The sequence below is a fragment of the Loxodonta africana genome, chromosome 17, assembly GCF_030014295.1.
Source record: "Loxodonta africana isolate mLoxAfr1 chromosome 17, mLoxAfr1.hap2, whole genome shotgun sequence".
Lineage (NCBI taxonomy): Eukaryota > Metazoa > Chordata > Mammalia > Proboscidea > Elephantidae > Loxodonta > Loxodonta africana.
Window position 1 is genome coordinate 66378988 of NC_087358.1, and position 19306 is coordinate 66398293.

Consider the following 19306-nt stretch of genomic DNA (forward strand, 5'->3'; position numbering starts at 1 on the left):
CAGAATAAACAAAACAGAAAAAACAATAGAAAGAATCAGTAAGATCAGAAATTCGTTCTTTGAAAGGATAAATAAATTTGACAATAAATCTGTCAATAAATGACAAAGGGAAAGCACGAGAAGTTGTGAGTAAACAAAGTAAGAAATGAAATGGGTGATATTACAACAGAACCAACTAAGATAAAAAGGATCATAACAGAATATTATGAAAAACTGTACTCCAACAAATTCGAAAACCTAGAAGAAATGGACACATTTCTAGAAACACACTATCTACCTAAACTAACACAAACTGAGGTAGAAAATCCAAACAGACTCATAACGAATGAAAAAACTGAAGAGGTCATAAAAAAAAACTTCCAAAAAAAAGCCCTGGCCCAGGTGGCTTTACTGGAGAATTCTACCAAACACTCAGAGAAGAGTTGACACCAATTCTACTCAAACTATTCCAGAACATACAAAAGTAAGGAATACCCCCTAACTCATTTCATGAAGCTAGCATAACCCTGATACCAAAGCCAGGCAAAGACACTACTAAAGAAAATTAGAGACCAATATCCCTCATGAATATAGACACAAAAAATTTTCAACAAAATTCTAGCCAATAGAATTCAACAGCATATCCTAAAAAAAAAAAAATACATCATGATCAAGTGGGCTGCTAACTGAAAGGCTGGCAGTTCAAATCCACCAGCAGCATCTTGGAAACCCCATGGGGCAACTCTGCTCTGTCCTATAGGGTTGCTATGAGTCGGAACCAACTCGACAGCACCTAACTACATAACACAACATCCCTCATGAATATAGACACAAAAAAATTTCAACAAAATTCTAGCCAATAGAATTCAACAGCATATAAAAAAATGATAATATATCATGATCAGTGGGGTTCATACCAGGGATGCGAGGATGATTCAACATTAAAAAATCAATCAATGTAACTCACTACATAAATAAAACAAAGGAAAAGAATCCCATGATCATCTCAATCGATGCAGAAAAGGCATTTGATAAAACACCCTTTCCTGATAAAAACTCTCAGCAAAAGAGGAATAGAAGGGAAATCCCTCAACATAATTAAGGGTAAATATACAAATCCAACAGCCAACATAATTTTCAATGGAGAGAGACTGAAAGCATTTCCCTTCAGAACAGGAACCGGACAAGGATGTCCTTCATCACCACTCTTATTCAACACTGTACTGGAAGTCCTAGCTAAAGCAAGAACGCAAGAAAGGGAACTAAAAGGCACAAAAATTGGTAAGGAAGAAGTAAAACTACCTCCTATTCACAGCTGACGTGTTCCTATACATAGAAAGTCCTGAGAGCACACAAGAAATTACTGAAACTAATAGAAGGGTTCAGCAAAGTAGCAGGATACAAAAATCAGTTGGATTCCTCTACTCTAACAAAGCGAATCTGACAAGGAAATCAGGAAAACAATGCTATTTACTTTACCTCCCCAAAGATAAAATACTTAGGAATAAATCTAACTAGGTACATAAAAGACCATACAAAGGAAAACTACAAAACACTACTGCAAGAATCCAAAAGAGACCTACAAAAATGGAAAAACATACCATGCCCATGGATAGGAAGACTTAACGTTGTGAAAAGGTCAATACTACCCAAAGCGATCTATAGATAAATGCAATCCAAATTCCAACAACATTCTTTAGTGAAATGAAAAAAGTAATTTCTAACTTTATATGGAAAGGAAAAAGACTCTATATGGCTAAAGCGTTATTGAAGGAGAACAAAGTAGGAGGCCTTACACTTCCCAATCTCAAAACCTACTATACAGCCACAGTACTCAAAACCATTTGGTACTGGTACAATGACAGACACATACATCGATGGAACAGAATTGAGAATCCAGAAATAAATCCACCCAGCTATGGACAGCTATCGTCACAAAGAGTCAAAGTCCATCAAATGGGGAAGACACACTCTCTTTAACAAATGGTTCTGGCAAAACTCGATATCCATTTGCAGAAAAATGAAACAGAATCCATACTTCACACCATACACAAAAACTAACTCGAAATGGATCAAAGACCTAAATGTTAAACCCAAAACCATAAAGTTCATGGAAGAAAACATAGGGACAAAGCTAGGGGTCCTAATTTATGGCATAAATAGACTATCAAACATAACCAAAAATGCACAAACAGCAGAAAATAAATTAGATAACTGGGACCTCCTAAAAATTAAATACTTGCGCTCATCAAAAGAATTCGCCAAAAGAGTAAAAAGAGAACTGACAGACTGGGAAAAATTTTTTGCAATGACATATCTGACAGGGGTCTAATCTCTAAAATTTATACAAAACTTCAACACCTGAACAACAAAAAAGATAAACGATCCAATCAAAACACTGGCAAAGGATATGAATAGACACTTCACCAAAGAAGACATTCAGGGGGCCAAAAAATACAGGCAAAGATGCTCGCAACCACTAGCCATTAGAGAGACGCAAATCAAAACTACAATAAGATACCATCTCACCCTGGCAAGAATGGCAATGATCAGAAAACAACAAATGCTGGCGAGGTTGTGTAAAAGGGTAGAACCACATGTAAAACAATACAGCACGTCCTTAAAAAGCTAAAAATAGAAATACCGTATGATCCAGCAATCCCACTCCTCCGTATATACCCTAGAGAAATAAGAGCTGTGAAATGAACGGACATATGCATATCCATGTTCATTGCAGCATTAGTCACAATAGGAAAAAGATGGAAAAAACCTAAATGTCCATCGATGGATTAATGGAAAAACAAATTGTGGTACATACATACTATGCAATACTACACAATGAAAAAGAACAACGATGACTCTGAAACATCTCACAACATGGATGAACTGTGGAACATTATGCTGAGTGAAGTAAGTCAATCACAAAAGGACAAATGCTGCATGAGACCACTATTATAAAAAGTCAAGAATAGGTTTACACACATCCTTTGATGATTGCCAGGGATGGGGGAGGGGAGGGAGGATCACTAAATAGATAGGCACATGTTAACTCTGGTGAAGGGAAAGGCAATATACAGTGTGGGGGAAGTCAGCACAAAGTGACCAAGGCAAAGGAAGACACTGAGAAATTCGTAAGAACAAAGGGCAACCATGGTAAATACTGTAACATATACAATCCTGTAACAACAGTAATAACAAACAATAATTTGTAAGTAGAAACATAGGTATATGTTGTTGTTAGGTGCGGTCGAGTCGGTTCCGACTCATAGCGACCCTATGCACAAACAGAATGAAACACTGCCCGGTACTGCGCCATCCTTATAGTCGTTGTTATGCTTGAGCTCATTGTTGCAGCCACTGTGTCAAACCACCTCGTTGAGGGTCTTCCTCTTTTCTGTTGACCCTGTACTTTGCCTAGCATGATGTCCTTCTCCAGAGACTGATCCCTCCTCACAACATGTCCAAAGTATGTAAGACGCAGTCTCGCCATCCCTGCCTCTAAGGAGCATTCTGGCCGCACTTCTTCCAAGACAGATTTGTTCGTTCTTTTGGCAGTCCACGGTATATTCAATATTCTTCACCAACACCACAATTCGAAGGCGTCAACTCTTCTTCGGTCTTCCTTATTCACTGTCCAGCTTTCACATACATACGATGCGACTGAAAATACCATGGCCTGGGTCAGGCGCACCTTCGTCTTCAGGGTGACATCTTTGCTCTTCAACACTTTGAAGAGGTCCTTTGCAGCAGATTTACCCGACGCAATGCATCTTTTGATTTCTTGACTGCTGCTTCGATGGCTGTTGGTTGTGGATCCAAGTAAAATGAAATCCTTGACAACTTCAATCTTTTCTCCATTTATCATGACGTTGCTCATTGGTTCAGTCGTGAGGATTTTTGTTTTCTTTATGTTGAGGTGCAATCCATACTGAAGGCTGTGGTCTTTGAGCTTCATTAGTAAGTGCTTCAAGTCCTCTTCACTTTCAGCAAGCAAGCTTATGTCATCTGCATAACGCAGATAATGAGTCTTCCTCCAATCCTGTTGCCCCGTTCTTCTTCATATAGTCCAGCTTCTCACAGAATTCATTCAGCATACAGATTAAATAGGTATGGTGAAGAATACAACCCTGACGCACGCCTTTACTGACTTTAAACCAATCAGTATCTCCTTGTTCTGTCTGAACAACTGCCTCTTGATCTATGTAAAGGTTCCTCATTAGCACAATTAAGTGTTCCGGAATTCCCATTCTACATAGGTATATATATATATATATATATATATATATATACACACACACACATATATATATATAATACACACACATAGGTATATAAAAAAGTATGTACGTACGCTAAATAGGTGTGGGAAGTCGTAGAGGAATACACTCAAGTACATATGTAGGTATGGCTGTGACTATTTCTACATAAATATTTGTATGTGCTACATGTATATTTATATACATAATGAAGCACATAGGGGCCACAGTTATGGTAACTTCTTAGACATAAGCAAACATCTCGCAGGACTGAGCTACTGGGCTTGAAGGCTAAGGACCATAGTCTCGGGGGACATCTAGGTCGATTAATATAACATAGTTCATAAAGATAATGTTCCACATCCTAGGCTGGCAAGTAGTATCTGGGGTCTTAAAAGTTTGCAAGTGGGCATCTAAGATACAACTATTGGTCTCGTCCCATCTGGAGCAAAGGACAGTGAAGAAAACCGAAGACTCAAAGAACCAATTAGTCCAAAGGAAAATGGCCCACCTGAATCACAGCTTCCTCTAGCCTGAGACCAGAAGAACTGGATGGTGCCCGGCTACTAGTACCAAGCACTCTGACCAGAAACACAATAGAAGGTCCCAGTTAGAATGGGTGAAAAGGTAAAACAAAATTCAAATTCATAAAAAGACTAAACTTACTGATCTGATAGACTGGAGAAATCCCCAAGACTTTTGCCCTAAGACACCCTTCCAACTTGGAACTGAAGCCACTCCTAAAGGCCACCTTTCAGCCAAATTACAGACTGGTCTGAAAAATAATAACATCCGTGAGGAATACGCCCCATAGAACAACCAACTACATGAGACGAAAAGGGCAACATTTGCCCAAAAACAAAGATGAGAAGCCAGGGAGGGGTAGGGAAACTGAATGGAAATGGGGAACCCAGGGTGGAAATGGGGAGAGTGCTGACAGATTGTGGAGACTGCAACCAATGTCACAGAATAATTTGCATATGAATTACTGAATGGAAAACTAATTTGGTATGTAACTTTCACCTAAAGCACAATAAAGTATTCAAAGAAAAAAAAAGTAGACAAAGGACTTGAATATACATTCCAGCAAAGAAGATATACAAATGGCCAACAAGCACATGAAAAGATGCTCAACATCTTAAATTACAGAAATGCAAATCAAAACCACAACCTACCACTTCACTGCCACTATGATGGCTATTATCAGAAAAAGTGGAAGTTAACAAGTGTTGGTGAGAATGTGGAGAAACTGGAACCCTCACCCATTTTTTACAGGATTGTAAAATGGTGCAGCCACTGTGGAAAAGTTTGGTGGTTCCTCAAAAAGTTAAACATAAAAGTACCATATGACCCAGCAATTCCATTTCCAGGTATCTACCCGAAAGAACTGACTCAAACAGACACTTGTACACAAGTCTTCATTGCAGCATTATTCACAACAGTGACAAGGCAGAAACAACCCAAAAGCACCTGCCTGCTAACCAAAAGATCAGTGGCTCAAACCCACCTGTTACTCCGCAGGAGAAAGATGTGGCAGTCTGCTTTTGTAAAGATTTACAGCCTTGGAAACCCTATGGGGCAGTTCTACTCTGTCCTACAGGGTTGCTAGGAGTCGGAATCGACTCCACAGCAGCGGGTTTTTGGTTTTTATAAAGAGAATGGATCCTGATTCATGCTGTGACATGAACCTTAAAAGCATTATGCTGAATGAAATAAGTCAGATACAAAAGGACCGTGTATGATTCCACTTATGTAAAATATCTACAACCAGCAAAGACATGGAGACCAAAGCTTATTAGTTGTTACCAGGGGGCAGAATTCCCATCTGGGTCAGAGTAGAACTCTGTTCCATAGGGTTTCCATGTCTGTGACCTTTAGAAAGAAGATGGCCAGGACTTTCTTCCAGGTGCCTCTAGGTGGACTTAAATGGCCAGTTTTCTTGTTAGTAGCCAAGCATATAACTATTTGTGCTACTCATAGAATTCCCAGTAATGCCAAACCCTGCTTAATTCTCCAGACAGCCTGGGAGGTAGAGGGTATTTGCTGCCTCCTCTGCCTGGAGGATTCCTGACCCCTCTTCTTCACTCCACCTACACTTCAAGCTCAGGCTTTTTCTCCAGGAAGCTTTGCCCACTCTCCTCCCCACCCACCCCCTCAATGAACTAACTGCTGCCTCTTCTGTACCCTGACAGCGCCCTGGACACGTGTCCTTCACAGGGTCCTGCTAGACTCTAAGATGAGTCTTACTGATTTTATCTGATGTACAGAGTGTGTGTTTGATAAATTTTTGTAGAAGGCAGGAATTGTGGGCACGGTTATGTTATGGATGAGAAAACGGACGCTCTGAGAAGAAATTAATTTGTCACACAAATGCTGTGAGCCCAAGGCCAAATGACAACAAAATCCTTGCTCTTTCCCCCAAAGTGCATTATTATAAAAGCAATACATCATCATCATCACATAAAAATAAGAAACTAGAAAAAGCTTAAAAAAAAAAAAAACTAAAACTAAACAAAAATAAAACCCTATGATCTCACTGTCCATAACAGGTAATCTTACCCCCTTGGGCAAGCTACTCTTTTTCCATGTAATATACTGTGAAATCCCTTCTATGCCAATAAATTCAGGCCCACATATTGGCTGTATAGTGTCTATACTATAAAAAAAAAAAAATACTATAGATACGGTTATTAGGTATTGTCCTATTACTGAACACCTAGATCTTCAATACCATTCTTATCATAAAACTACTCTTTAGCTAAATCTCTGCACACATTCTTAGTTATCTCTTTAGGATAAACTTCTAGAAGTGGAATTTCTGAAGGCCATGATCTCATCATGGTTCCACAAGGGGTGTAAGAAAAGGCCACTAACTAGAGTTGTTTCATCTTATACTGCCCCATTCTACTTACATTGTTTGTTAATTTTTAATTTTGTAAAATACATATAACACGAAATTTGCTATTTTAACCATTTTTAAGTGTACAATTTAGGGGGACTAAGTACATTCACAATGCTGTATAACCATCACCATTATCGATTTCCAAAAATTTTCATCACCCCAAAAAGAAACTCTGTACCCATTAAGCATAACTCCCCTTAGCTCCCCTAGGCCCTGGCAACCTCTAACCTACTTTCTACCTCTATGAATTTGCCTAGTCTAAGGTATTTCATGGAGTCCTTGGGTGGTGCAGTTAACGCACTTGGCTGCCAACCCAAAGGTTAGCGGGTTGAGTCCGCCAGAGGCCTGGCAATCTGCTTCTGAAAAATCAGCCATTGAAAACCCTATGGAGCACAGTTCTACTCTGACACACACGGGGTAGCCACTATGAGTTGGAGTTGACTCAGTAGCAACTAGTTCCTGGTAGGTACCTTATACAAGTGGAATCATACAATCTGCATCCTTTTGTGAGGTTCATTCTTCTTAACAAGTTAGTTAGAAGGCTTGGTAAGTTTAAAGAGATGGTCTGTGTTCCCGAAGATGGCATGATGAAATTACTCTGCTAAGAGGCCTGTGTAATGGGGGATCCCGGACCAGCCACTCAGAGGATTAGCAGAAGTGTGGAGGGAAGGCAGGCTCAAGCCATCAATCCCCCCAGCTCAGAGACCTGGGACTATCCCAGCCAAGAACAGTACCTTCTGGCAAACCTGCAGGTGCACAACAACTTCTTGATATGAAAAAGCTGCTCCTGCATTTCCTAATGTGAGAAACCAAACAAAGGGAAAGAGTTAAATGCTATAAACAACACTGGAAATGTATATGTCGAATTTAAACTCCTTCCAAATGTCAATGTTATTTCTAACCTTGAAATGCTACGATTCTATAAAGCAAGCCTTTGAAGGAAACAGAAGGCATTCATTCATAACTGGGTCCACAGATCAAGAGGGGGCCCTGGACAGATTCAGGTTTTGTTGAATCTGAAGCTGACAACTGTAGAGGCCTTCTTTACGAAAAACATAAAAACCCACTGCCCATGAGTTGATTCCAACTCACAGAGACCCTATAGAACAGAGTAGAACCGTCCCATAGGGTTTCCAAGGAGCGGCTGGTGGATTTGAACTCCCGACCTTTTGGTTAGTAGCCAACCAAACTAGGTGTAAATGTGGAGTCCCTAAGTGGCACATACGGTTAAACGCTTGATGACTAGTCAAAACGTTAGCAGTTTAAACCCACCCAAGAGGCATTTCAAAAGACAGGCCTTGCTTCCGTAAGGTTGCAGCCTTGAAGACCCTATGAAGCAGTTCTACTCTGCACACATGGGGTTGCCATGAGTCCCAGTGGAGTGGAGGGCAACTGACAACAATATATAAATGCAAAACTATGTATCAATATAAAATTCCATATTGGGCCTTGGAAAGAGCCTGTGAAGCTTAAAATTCATTTGATTCCCGGTAAATCTGCCCCTCGGGGGGACCTGCGACCCCTCCCACCACCACCCACCGCACTAATGTACTGGGTTTCCCGCGGCAGGACCCTTCCTGCAGGCGGAAGGCGCTTCCTCAGGGGAGACAGACACTCACCCTCACTCTGTCCAGTTCCTTGGCTTTTGAATAGAGGCTCTGGCTGATAGCCTGCAAATTGAAAATGGGCTGGTACCATATGCTGTCCAGCACCCTTTTGGCGAAATTGCTGACGTAGTACTTCCGGAAGTCCCACGTCATCAGGATGCGCGCCGGGATGCAGGACTCTGCATACGTGTGGCAACAGTCGCAGAAGTACTTCCCCAGGTACTCGCAGTAGCGGAGCCGCTTCACAAACTCTGCGGGGCACACGGGAGGGTGAGCACCAGCCGGACCCCGAAAACCACCCTTGCCCGGAGCCCGTCCCACCCCAATTCATACACAAGGTGTGAAGACTCAGATGATGGTTTTCATGCTGCTAAAGCCGGTATGTGGCCTTATGGTGGCTGGGAGAACTCTGGAAGAAGCTTGGTTGAACGTGGCCTTAGTCTGTGGGGGATCCTGAGCTTTACAGATGCTGATAAACAGAAACTAGCTGCCATCATGGAGACCCCATGTGTTCTGTCCAAGTACAACTGTGCTCCTTAAGGTTTTCAATGGCTGATTTAATTTCAGGAACAGATTACCAGGCCTTTCTTCCAAGGTACCTCTGAGTAGACTTGAACCACCAACCTCTTGGTTAGCAGCCAACTATGTAAACCATTTGCCACCCAAGGACTTGCTGATAAGTAGAACCTTCTCAAAATATACTGGATTTGGAAGGCTGTGGTCTTTGATCTTCATTAGTAAGTGCACATTAGAAGTTGGGTCAAAAAAAGAAGGTGAGATTTAAGGTCTGAAAACCTGGGTGGGGGCCCCACCTCCACCTCTCCTTGGCTGGAAGACTGAGGGCAGGTCAGAATGTCTTCAAACCTAACTTTCCCAGGACCATAAAAAGTGATGAAAATGAAAATGAACACTAAAAAAAAACTAGGAGTTGGATTAAATGATATTATAATATGAAAAGCAACTTGTAAATTATAAATGAAAGCACTATGCACATAACGTTAGGAATTATCATCCAAAAGACTTCCTGGGTATTTTGTCAGTGAGGAAAAAAAATACAAAAATGTACAAAGCATGGGAGTAGGCTGTATGTGAAAGAAGAAATACAGACAACCACTAAAGATATGAAAAATGTCCAATCTCAGTAACAGTCAAAAAAAACATGCACATTAAAACAGTCAGATACTATGCTTTGCCTCTGTCAGAAATTTAGAAGACCCAGAGCTGATGCAGGCTAAAAAAGTAGCCAGTCACTCATATTCCAATAGGAGAACTTTCTGAACCACCTGGTAGGAGGGCATTTTGATGATATACTTGAAGTATCAAATGTTCAACAGTGACTCTATCAGACAGAAATGCTAATACACACACATAGAGAACAGAAAGATGTTTATTACAGCCTGTTTGTAATGGGGGTGGGGTGGGCAACCTAAATGTCCATAAAGAGGCAATGGTTAACTGGTTACATAAGTAATGCCATACAGGCTATACAGTATACGGAAGAGCATCGAAAATGGACATTCAGGTACAGATACTATACTATCTCTGTTTTAAAACTATACATATACATACAAAGTCTAGAAGAATCCCCACCAAAAAGCAAACAATGGATACTTATGAAGAGTGGGGGCACTTTTTTATTTGCTAAATGAACATGAATTGATTTTTTGGAAATATCTCTAATAAAATGTTTTGACTAACAAAAAAGAATAATGTGACAAATACCTGTGTACCTACCACTGGTTTAAGAAAGACAATGTAGCAATTCAGTTAAAGGCTCCCACATACTGCCCATCACACTAGGGCTAACTGGAGCGACTTTGATATTTATCATCCAGGACTGGACTTATATGTTCCTTGCAATTAAAGTGTCATAAGGCACGGTACAAATATTAACATATATTGTGAGAATTAAATGAAAAAATGGATGGGAAAGCAGCTACCACAGTACCTAGCACACTATAGATTCTAAACAACAACAACAAAAAACAGTTGCCATCAAGTCAACTCTGACTCATAGTGACGCCATGCATATCAGAGTAGAACTGTGCTCCAGAGGATTTTCAATAGCTGATTTTTCATTAGTAGATTGCTTGCCAGGCCTTTCTTCTAAGGCACCTCTGGGTGAACAGGAACCTTGAGCCTTTCAGTTAGCAGCCAAGCACATCAACTGTTTGCACCACTGGGGAACTCTGATTCTAGACATAGTTTGCTTATGATGGCTTTAAAAATAAACAAGTTGAATGGCTGCAGGAGCAAAACTTCATGGATCATTACTCTGTGCTGGCTCTGGTGAAATGTTACATACACTGTATCTTGCTCTGTGCTTGCAACTCTATGAGACCCGATGCTGTCCAGTGATTCTGACTCATAGCAAACATACAAGACAGAGGTAGGACTATTATTTACTGTTTTACTGAGGAAAACACTAAGAGAGCGAGGCTAAGCAACAGGCCCAGGGACACGAAAGCAGTAGGATGCCAAGCCAAGCCTAGGCTGCTAAAGCTCTAGCTTTTAGTCATTGTACCCAACTCTTCCTCTGCTGCATTTGGAAGGCCGGTGCGGGGCGGGAGCAGCGAGCTGGGAGGAAAAGCGAGAAGAGCTGAAGGCTTTGCACTTGCCCAAATTATTCCTCGGTCATACTTAAAGAGTTGATGTGTAAAAACACAGGAGTAAGTATGTATGTACCTGCATTACCAAACCCTGAATTAATTATGATGTCCCTCCAGAGTTGGTAAATTATTTGTGAAAATTTTATTAAATGCCTAATGGTTATGTCTGAGTCCTCAGATTTGAAATTCTGGTAAGTCTGTTGTAGCTATTTCCTACCTTGGATTAAGGTCTCTGACGTGGCACCTACTGAGTATTACTTTGCTTATGATAGGGTCTCAATATATTTTACTTTAAATAAGCCAAAAGGCAGGTATCTCCTGGCCCCTGCTTTCTAGATTTCTGATGAAACTTCACAAAATAGGAGGAGAAAGGAGGACAGAACAGGCCAATAAGTGTTCCTGATATAATTTGTCTTTCCCTAACATCCAAAACCCTAATCTTTTTTATTGTAATTTAGATGAAGGTTTACAGAGCAAATTAGTTTCTCATTAAACAAATAATATATTGTTTTGTGACATTGGTTACCTTCCCCATGACATGTCAACACGCTCTCCTTCTCCGCTTTGGGTTCCCCATTACCAGCTTTCCTGTCCTTTCCTGCCTTCTTATCCTTGCCCCTGGGCTGGTGTGCCCATTTAGTCTTGTTTTGTTTCATGGGCCTGTCTAATCTTTGGCTGAAGGGCGAACTTCAGGAGTGACTTTAAAACCCTAATATTTCAATATTCATCCACTCATGTCTCCATGTATTAAGCGTTATGAACGAATACTAAGTGCCAGGCATTTTACTCTTGATACAGAATAAATCTCTTCCATCTCTTTTGATTTTCTCAGTCCTCAATTAAAACAAAACAAAGTATCCTAAAGCAGTGGTTCTCAACCAGGGGCAACTTTGCCCCCAGGGGAGATCTGGCAAAATCTGGAGACATCTTTGCTTGTCATAATAAGAACTGCTTCTAATATAGGTTGAGGCCAGGAATCCTGCTAAACATCCTGCAATGCACAGGACAGCCTCTCACAACAGAGTACCGAGGTTGGGAAACTGTGCTGTGATTAATTACTTTTGTGTGTAGCCTTTCTATCCATGGTCGTGTAACTACCACCCTGCTGGCTGTATGATAGGGTAATTGTGTCCTACCAAGGGGATTGGTCAGTTTTGCCTTAAAAGAGAGCCAATTCCAGAGCAGGGGGAGGAGCCCACGACCACCAAGGAAGGAGAGACTCAGCACGGGAGATGGCAGGTAGGCTTCCCAACCCATGGAGAAAGCTGAGTGTCTTTGGGCAGAGGCCTAGGGCCAGGGAGAGGTGTGCCTACGAGCATGGCTGGAGAGAGGCCATCCTAATGGAAGAACTGTATCCTGAGTATTCCTGAGCCTGAATTGTAACTGTTACTTCCCTAATAAACCCCATAATTGTGAGTATGGTCTGTGAGTTGTGTGGCCATTGCAATAAATTATCGAACCCAGTAGAGAATGCTGTGGGAGGGACAGAACTGACAGAGGGACAGAACTGACAGAGTGTCAGAACTGACAGAGATGGCGGAGAGAGGTTTGTCTGGCCTCTACCTCATGGGAGTCAGCCTTGTGCTGTTGATCTTGGTTCTCCTTCCACCTTGTGGGGTTGGAGGAGGTCAGACATTGCCCCCAAGCTGTTTTTACAGAAACCCTGCCCTATACCAACACACAAGAGCCATCTTGAAGAGTTTATTTGATAGAGCATGGTGAGCTTCAAGACTCATAGCTGTATCCTCTTAGGATAACCTTCCACACTACCAGTTGTGATTTTCTTTATGACCTTATACTTTATTTCTGCCCACCCTGGAGCAATATAAGCAAGCATATCAATAAAATCTGGGAGAAGAGGAAACAATACAACAAACCCAGAATGTGGGACATTCTATAAGACAATGTACCTCATCAAAAGTCAATGTCATGGAACAACCAAAAAATATGTATGTGTACATATGTATGTATGTAGGCACATGTGTATATAGGTACGTATATATGAGTGTATATATAGGTCCATGCATATGTATATGTATCTATGTGACTGTATATATATAAAATAAAGCACCTGGGGACACAGTTGCCGACTCTTCTTAGACATAACCAAAAACCTCATGGGATTGGTTTTCTGGGTTAAGTAGGTTAGGACCACAGTCTTGTGGAACATCTCAGTCAGTTGGCATAACATAGTTCATAAAGTTATGTTCTACATCCTAGTTTGGTGAGTAGTGTTCGGGGTCTTAAAAGCTTTGGAGTTTTTATCTAAGATACAACTGTTGGTCTCTACTCATCCAGAGGAAGAGAGAAAAAAGGAAACTAAAGACTCAAATAAGAAACTAGTCTACAGGACTAAGAACCTACATGAACCATGGCCTCATCTACCCTGAGATCAGAAGAACTAGATGGTGCCCAACTACCACTACCAATCATTCTAACCAGGGCCATAATAGATGGGCCATGATAGAATGGGAGAAAAATGTGGACCAACACCTCAAATTCCTAAAAAAACCCCAGATCTACTGGACTAGTTGAAACTGGAGGACTTCCCAAGACTATTGCCGTGAGATACTCTTCAAACCTTGAACTGAACCTAACCCCTGAAGTCACTTTGTAGCTAAATAATAAATTGGCTCAAAAACTAATGAATATTACCTGTAAGTGCTGTGCTCCCTTAAAAGCAAACAAACATACACGTATTAGATAGAACATTCAACAATCCCTTTAAAACAAAGACGAGAATATAAAGGGGGAGGGAAACTAGATTAATGAAATTGGAGCAACCAGAACAGTAATAATGAGAATGCTTACACATTGTGAAGAATGTAACCAACAACGCTGAACAACTTGTGTAGAAATTGTTAAAATGGAACACAATAAAGTATTATTAAAAAAAAGAAAAAAAAATCAATGTCATGGGACAAAACAGGCGGGGTAGAGGAATAGTCCAGAGAAGCACTGTTCAGTAGAACTTTCTGTGATGATGTAAATGTTCAGTGTCTGTGCTTTCCAGTACAGAAGCCACTAGCCACATGTGCCTACTGGGCACTTGGAATGTAGCTAGTATGACTGAGGAACTGATTTTTTTTTTTTAATTGTGTTTTAGGTGAAAGTTTACAGTGCAAATTAGTTTCTCATTCAAAAATTTATGTGCAAATTGTTTTGTGACATTGGTTGCATTCCCACAATGTGTCAGCACTCTCCCCCTTTCCCTTTCCACCCTGGGTTCTTGGTGTCCATTCATCCAGTTTTCCTGTCCCTGCCTTCTCAGCTTTGCTTTTCGGCAGGTGTTGCCCATTTGGTCTCATATACTTGACTGAACTAAGAAGCACATTCCTTATGTGTGTTATTGTTTATTTTACAGTCCTGTCTAATCTTTGGCTAAAAGGTAGACTTTGGGAGTGGCTTCAGTTCTGAGCTAGCAGGGTTCCCAGGGGCCATAGCCTGAGGGTTCTTCCAGTCTCTGCCAGGCTAGTATGTCTGGTCTTTTTTTGGTGAATTTGAATTTTGTCCTACATTTTTCTCTCGCTCTGTCCGGGACCCTCTATTGTGATCCCCGTCAGGGCGGTCAGTGGGGAGAGCCAGGCACCATCTAGGTCTTAGGAACTGAATTCTTTAATCAATTGAAAACAATTTTAAATAGCCACATGGCTACCATATTGGAAAGCATAGTTCTAGAATAAAGGTAACTAAAGGAACATAACAACTAAATGCAATCTATGACCCTTAATTAGAACCAGGATGGAAAAATTAGCTATAAACGATGTTTTGAGGACAGCTCAGATGAAAATTGACTAGAATCAGATAAGAAGAGGGAATTATTGTTAATTGAGTTAGGTGGGGTAATTGCTTACTGTCCTTATTTTTAGGGGACACATGCTAAAGCACTAAAGGGTATAAGGCCACACTGTTGCTTATTTTTCAGATCAGCGTGTGTGTGGGAGACTTAGGAGACATGGCAACTAAATGCAATGTGGAATCTCGGATCTGGAATGGAACAGGACATGAGTAGAAAACTGGGAGAATCCAAATACAGTCTGTAGTATAATTAATAGTATTGTACCAATGTGCATTTCTTAGTTTTGATGATTATATTGTGGTTATGCAAGATGCTAACATAAGGGAAGCTGTATGCACAAACTCTGTATACTATTTTTGCAACTTCTCTGAAAGTCAAAAATTGTTCCACAGTAAAATTTTTTTTTAATTTAAAATTTAAAAAAAGTAATAATACACGTATAGATGCACGTATGCAGAAGGAGATAAAGCAAATGTCATGTTATGTACTGGATTGTGGCCCCAAAAAGTACGTGCTGGACTCCTAGCCCCTGTACCTGAGGATGTAATCCCATTGGGAAACAAGGTTTTGTTATATTGATGAAGCCCTATAGTGTAAGGTTGTATCCTAAGCCTAATCAATTCTGAGATACAAGAAGCGACATAGACACAGACACACACACAGACACAGACAGACAGACACACACACACAGACACACACACAGACACGCACACACACGGAGGAAGACAGATGCTGTGAGAGGATGTCTACAAGCCAAGGAGCCAAGGAACGCCTGTGGCTACAGAGGAAGCAATCAGTCCAGATTTGGACTTTCAGATACCAGAACTGTGAGAAAATAAATTTATGTTCTTTAAAGCTATCTACTTGTGGTATTTGTGTTATGGCAGCATTAGGAGACTAAAAAGCCAGGGTATAGGAACAACTGTTTCATCAAATTTAGATGATGAGTATGCCATTCATTTTATTATTCTTTCAATTTTTCTGTATATATTTGAACATTTTTTTTAAATCAAAAGTTGAAAATAAGAACGACAGCTGGTTTAGGTCATAGTTAATCCGAGGGGAAACAAAGCCTCCAATACCGACCCCAGGTACTAAGCCAACTTCCTGGCCCAGAATTTCCCACCAGGTACACCACTATTTCCCAAGTGTCTCTGTATAAGAGACTCGGTCTGAGGCTGTTCTGGTGCTCAGCTCCCCCCTTTTTCCCTGGGCTCTCTTTCTTCCTTTGCCTCAGCCCTGAAAACTCCCCTTCTTTTCTTCCCAGGTGGGGCAACTTCCAGTCCAGGTGATCTCCTAAGTTCTCCACTTGCTAGCTGCCCCCATTTCAAGGCCTAATTACATGAAAGAAATCAGAGGGTCATCTTAACTCTTCCTTCTCTCATCCCTCCTCCCTGCCACCAATAAATCCAAATCCCTACTTCCTAAAACATTCACCCATCTGTCTGCTGCCCCCTCGCTGCCGCATTGCTGTCTTTTCTGCTCCAAACCATTTCCAGCCTGGACCACCAGCTGCCCCGGAACATCACCTTCTCTGGCCCGGACCACCAGCTGCTCCAGAACATCACCTTCTCTGGCCTGGACCATTAGCTGCTCCAGAACATCACCTTCTCTGGCCTGGACCACCAGCTGCCCCGGAACATCACCTTCTCTGGCCTGGACCACCAGCTGCTCCAGAACATCACCTTCTCTGGCCTGGACCACCAGCTGCCCCGGAATATCACCTTCTCTGGACTGGACCATTAGCTGCTCCAGGCCATCATCTTCTCTGGCCTGGACCATTAGCTACCCCATACCATAATGCTCTCTAGCCTGGACCACCAGCTGGTCACTCCAAATCCATTTTGCCCCACTCTAATCATTTCTACCCAGCAGCCAGAGCCAATCTTCTAAAACCCCTGACTTAAAATTTATGGATTATAACCCAAAGAATAAAATAAACATTCGTAAGTCCATAGTGGTATAAATAAATAACCAGACAAATAAATAAATATAAGAAAAGGGATAACTTCCTTAACAGAAGAATTTCAATTAATAAATGTAGAAGGAATGAGAGAAACAGAAAGGTACCATCTGAACATCACAGTAATCATTGCTGCAGTCAGGGGCCCTTGATGAATGATAGATTGAAGGACAAACCAGAGCTTCAAGCTGGTTCTTGTTCTGGTTTGAACCCCTAAGAATTTGCATTTCCACCCCCAGATATACTGAATCAGAGCCTACATTTTAACAAGATTCCCAGATGACTCTTAGGTATAACTTCCTGGGAACTTGTTAGAAATGCAAATTCTCAGCAGGGGTCCAGAATGAACCAGTTTGAAGCCCTGGGAGAAACAGGATATTTTTGTAGCCTCAAAATATTGTCCTCCTCAAATATTTATTAAGTATAAAGCAGGAAAATAGTAAGTTTACAGTGCAGAATTTTGGCAGATATCACCTTGACCAAGTCATCACAGTTAACATCATCATGTTACCTGACATGATACACTCAAAAGGGGATACCACGTGTTATGGACTGAATGCATGCCCCAGAAAGATATGTTGAAACCCTCATCCTGGGGACCTGTGAATGTGACCTTGTTTGGAAACAGGGTCTTTGAAGAAGTTATCAGTTAACATGAAATCCTACTGGAGTAGGGTGGTCCTAATCCTGTATCAGTGGTGTCCTTATAAAAGGAGAAGAGAAAGATGGAAGATGATCGTGTAACAACAGAGGCAGAGATTTGGAGTGATGCATCTACAAACCAAGGAACAACCAGGAGCCAGAAATGAGGCATGGAACAGATTCTCCCTCAGAGTCCTCAGAAGGGATCAACTTGGCTGACACCCTGATTTCAGACTCCTAGCCTTCTTAACTGTGAGACAATAAATTGCTGTTCTTATAGTCCACCAAATTCGTGGTACTTTGTTATGTCAGAAATATATAAACTGAATCTAATCATGTGAAAACATCAGATAATCCAAACTGGGGAACATTCTAGAAAATACCTGACCAACATTCTTCAAAAGTGCCAAGGTCATGAAAGCAAAGATAGGAGCTGTCACAGACTGGAAGAGACTAAGGAAACAGGACAAGTAAATTCAGTGTGGAATTCTGGATTCCTGAAACAGATAAAGGAAATTAGTAAAAAAAACCTGATGAGATCTGAATAAAGTCTGTGGTTTACTAATTAGTATTGTACCAACAGTCATTGTTTAGTTGCAATGATGATAACATATTATGACTACATAAGATGTCAACATCAGGGGAAGCTGGGTGAAGGTGATATGAGAAGTCTCTGTACTATTTTTGTAACTCTTCTATAAATCTTAAATTATCTCAGAATAAAAAGTTAAAAAAAAATTATTCTAAGAGCCTAGGAAGTTTATAACAAAAGCCCACAAGTATTTACATGGTTCATAAAATCTATGCTCACCTATCTCTTCCTCGCACCCTTCAGTCACATGGGATTTCTTTCCAGTTGCCTCTGGCCCTTTGCACATGGTGAGCCTTCCCCACTCTTCTGGGCACAATCACTTCCTTAGAAACTGCCTCACTCCCAGCTCCCAAGCCCAGATTAAATTCCCTCGCTAGAAGTTTCATAGTACCCTCAACTTTCATTATACGTATCACCCTTGTTATTGACTTGGTTGACTATCTTCCCTACAGGACTGCAGGTAGGCTCCATGGGGACAGGGAGATTCACCACTATATCGACACCACAGGCACACATCCCCACAAACACGTGAAACGACTTGGGGAAGTTAGAGTTGTGGAATCGTAGTCACGTGTCCGTAGTTTCTGATTCAAGCATTCGGTATTTTTACTGAGGCACCAAGAGACAGTGATGAAACAAATAGATAGGGTCCCTGCTAGACTAGCTAGGGAAGATGATTTATTTACAAGAAAGGATAAGTTGGCAACTGTGATGCATGTCAGGAATTATCTTCCAACATGGTGGAAGGTAGATTTCTGCCTCTTATTTTTATTTCTTGAGGTTGAGCTCCTCAAAGTCCTTTTCCTTCAGAGGCTGTCTACCAAATGTCAAGAGAGCCCTTTCTACTGAAACTCCTCCTCTTCTGAGCCTTCCTCAGGTGAGACCTATAGACATCCCTCATAACAGAACAAGAGCTTCCCATCTCAAGTGGGTTTCTTGATGGAGTAAAGCCTCAGC

At 41.1% G+C, this 19306-nt stretch overlaps 1 protein-coding gene across 18 annotated transcripts in view; it reads right to left on the reverse strand.

Annotated features, from left to right (window-relative positions):
* Window positions 1–19306, reverse strand: part of RUBCNL (rubicon like autophagy enhancer) — a 163188-nt gene that overhangs the window by 88712 nt on the left and 55170 nt on the right. For all 18 annotated transcript variants that reach the window (XR_010318202.1, XR_010318201.1, XM_064270116.1 and 15 more), the window contains 2 exons: window positions 8757–8995; window positions 7872–7933 (listed from right to left, as the gene is read on the reverse strand). Coding sequence is in view for 16 of the 18 variants with exons in the window: in XM_064270116.1 (XP_064126186.1) it covers window positions 7872–7933; window positions 8757–8995 (301 nt within the window). In the remaining 2 variants the exon portion in view is untranslated. The remainder of the gene's footprint in view (window positions 1–7871; window positions 7934–8756; window positions 8996–19306) is intronic.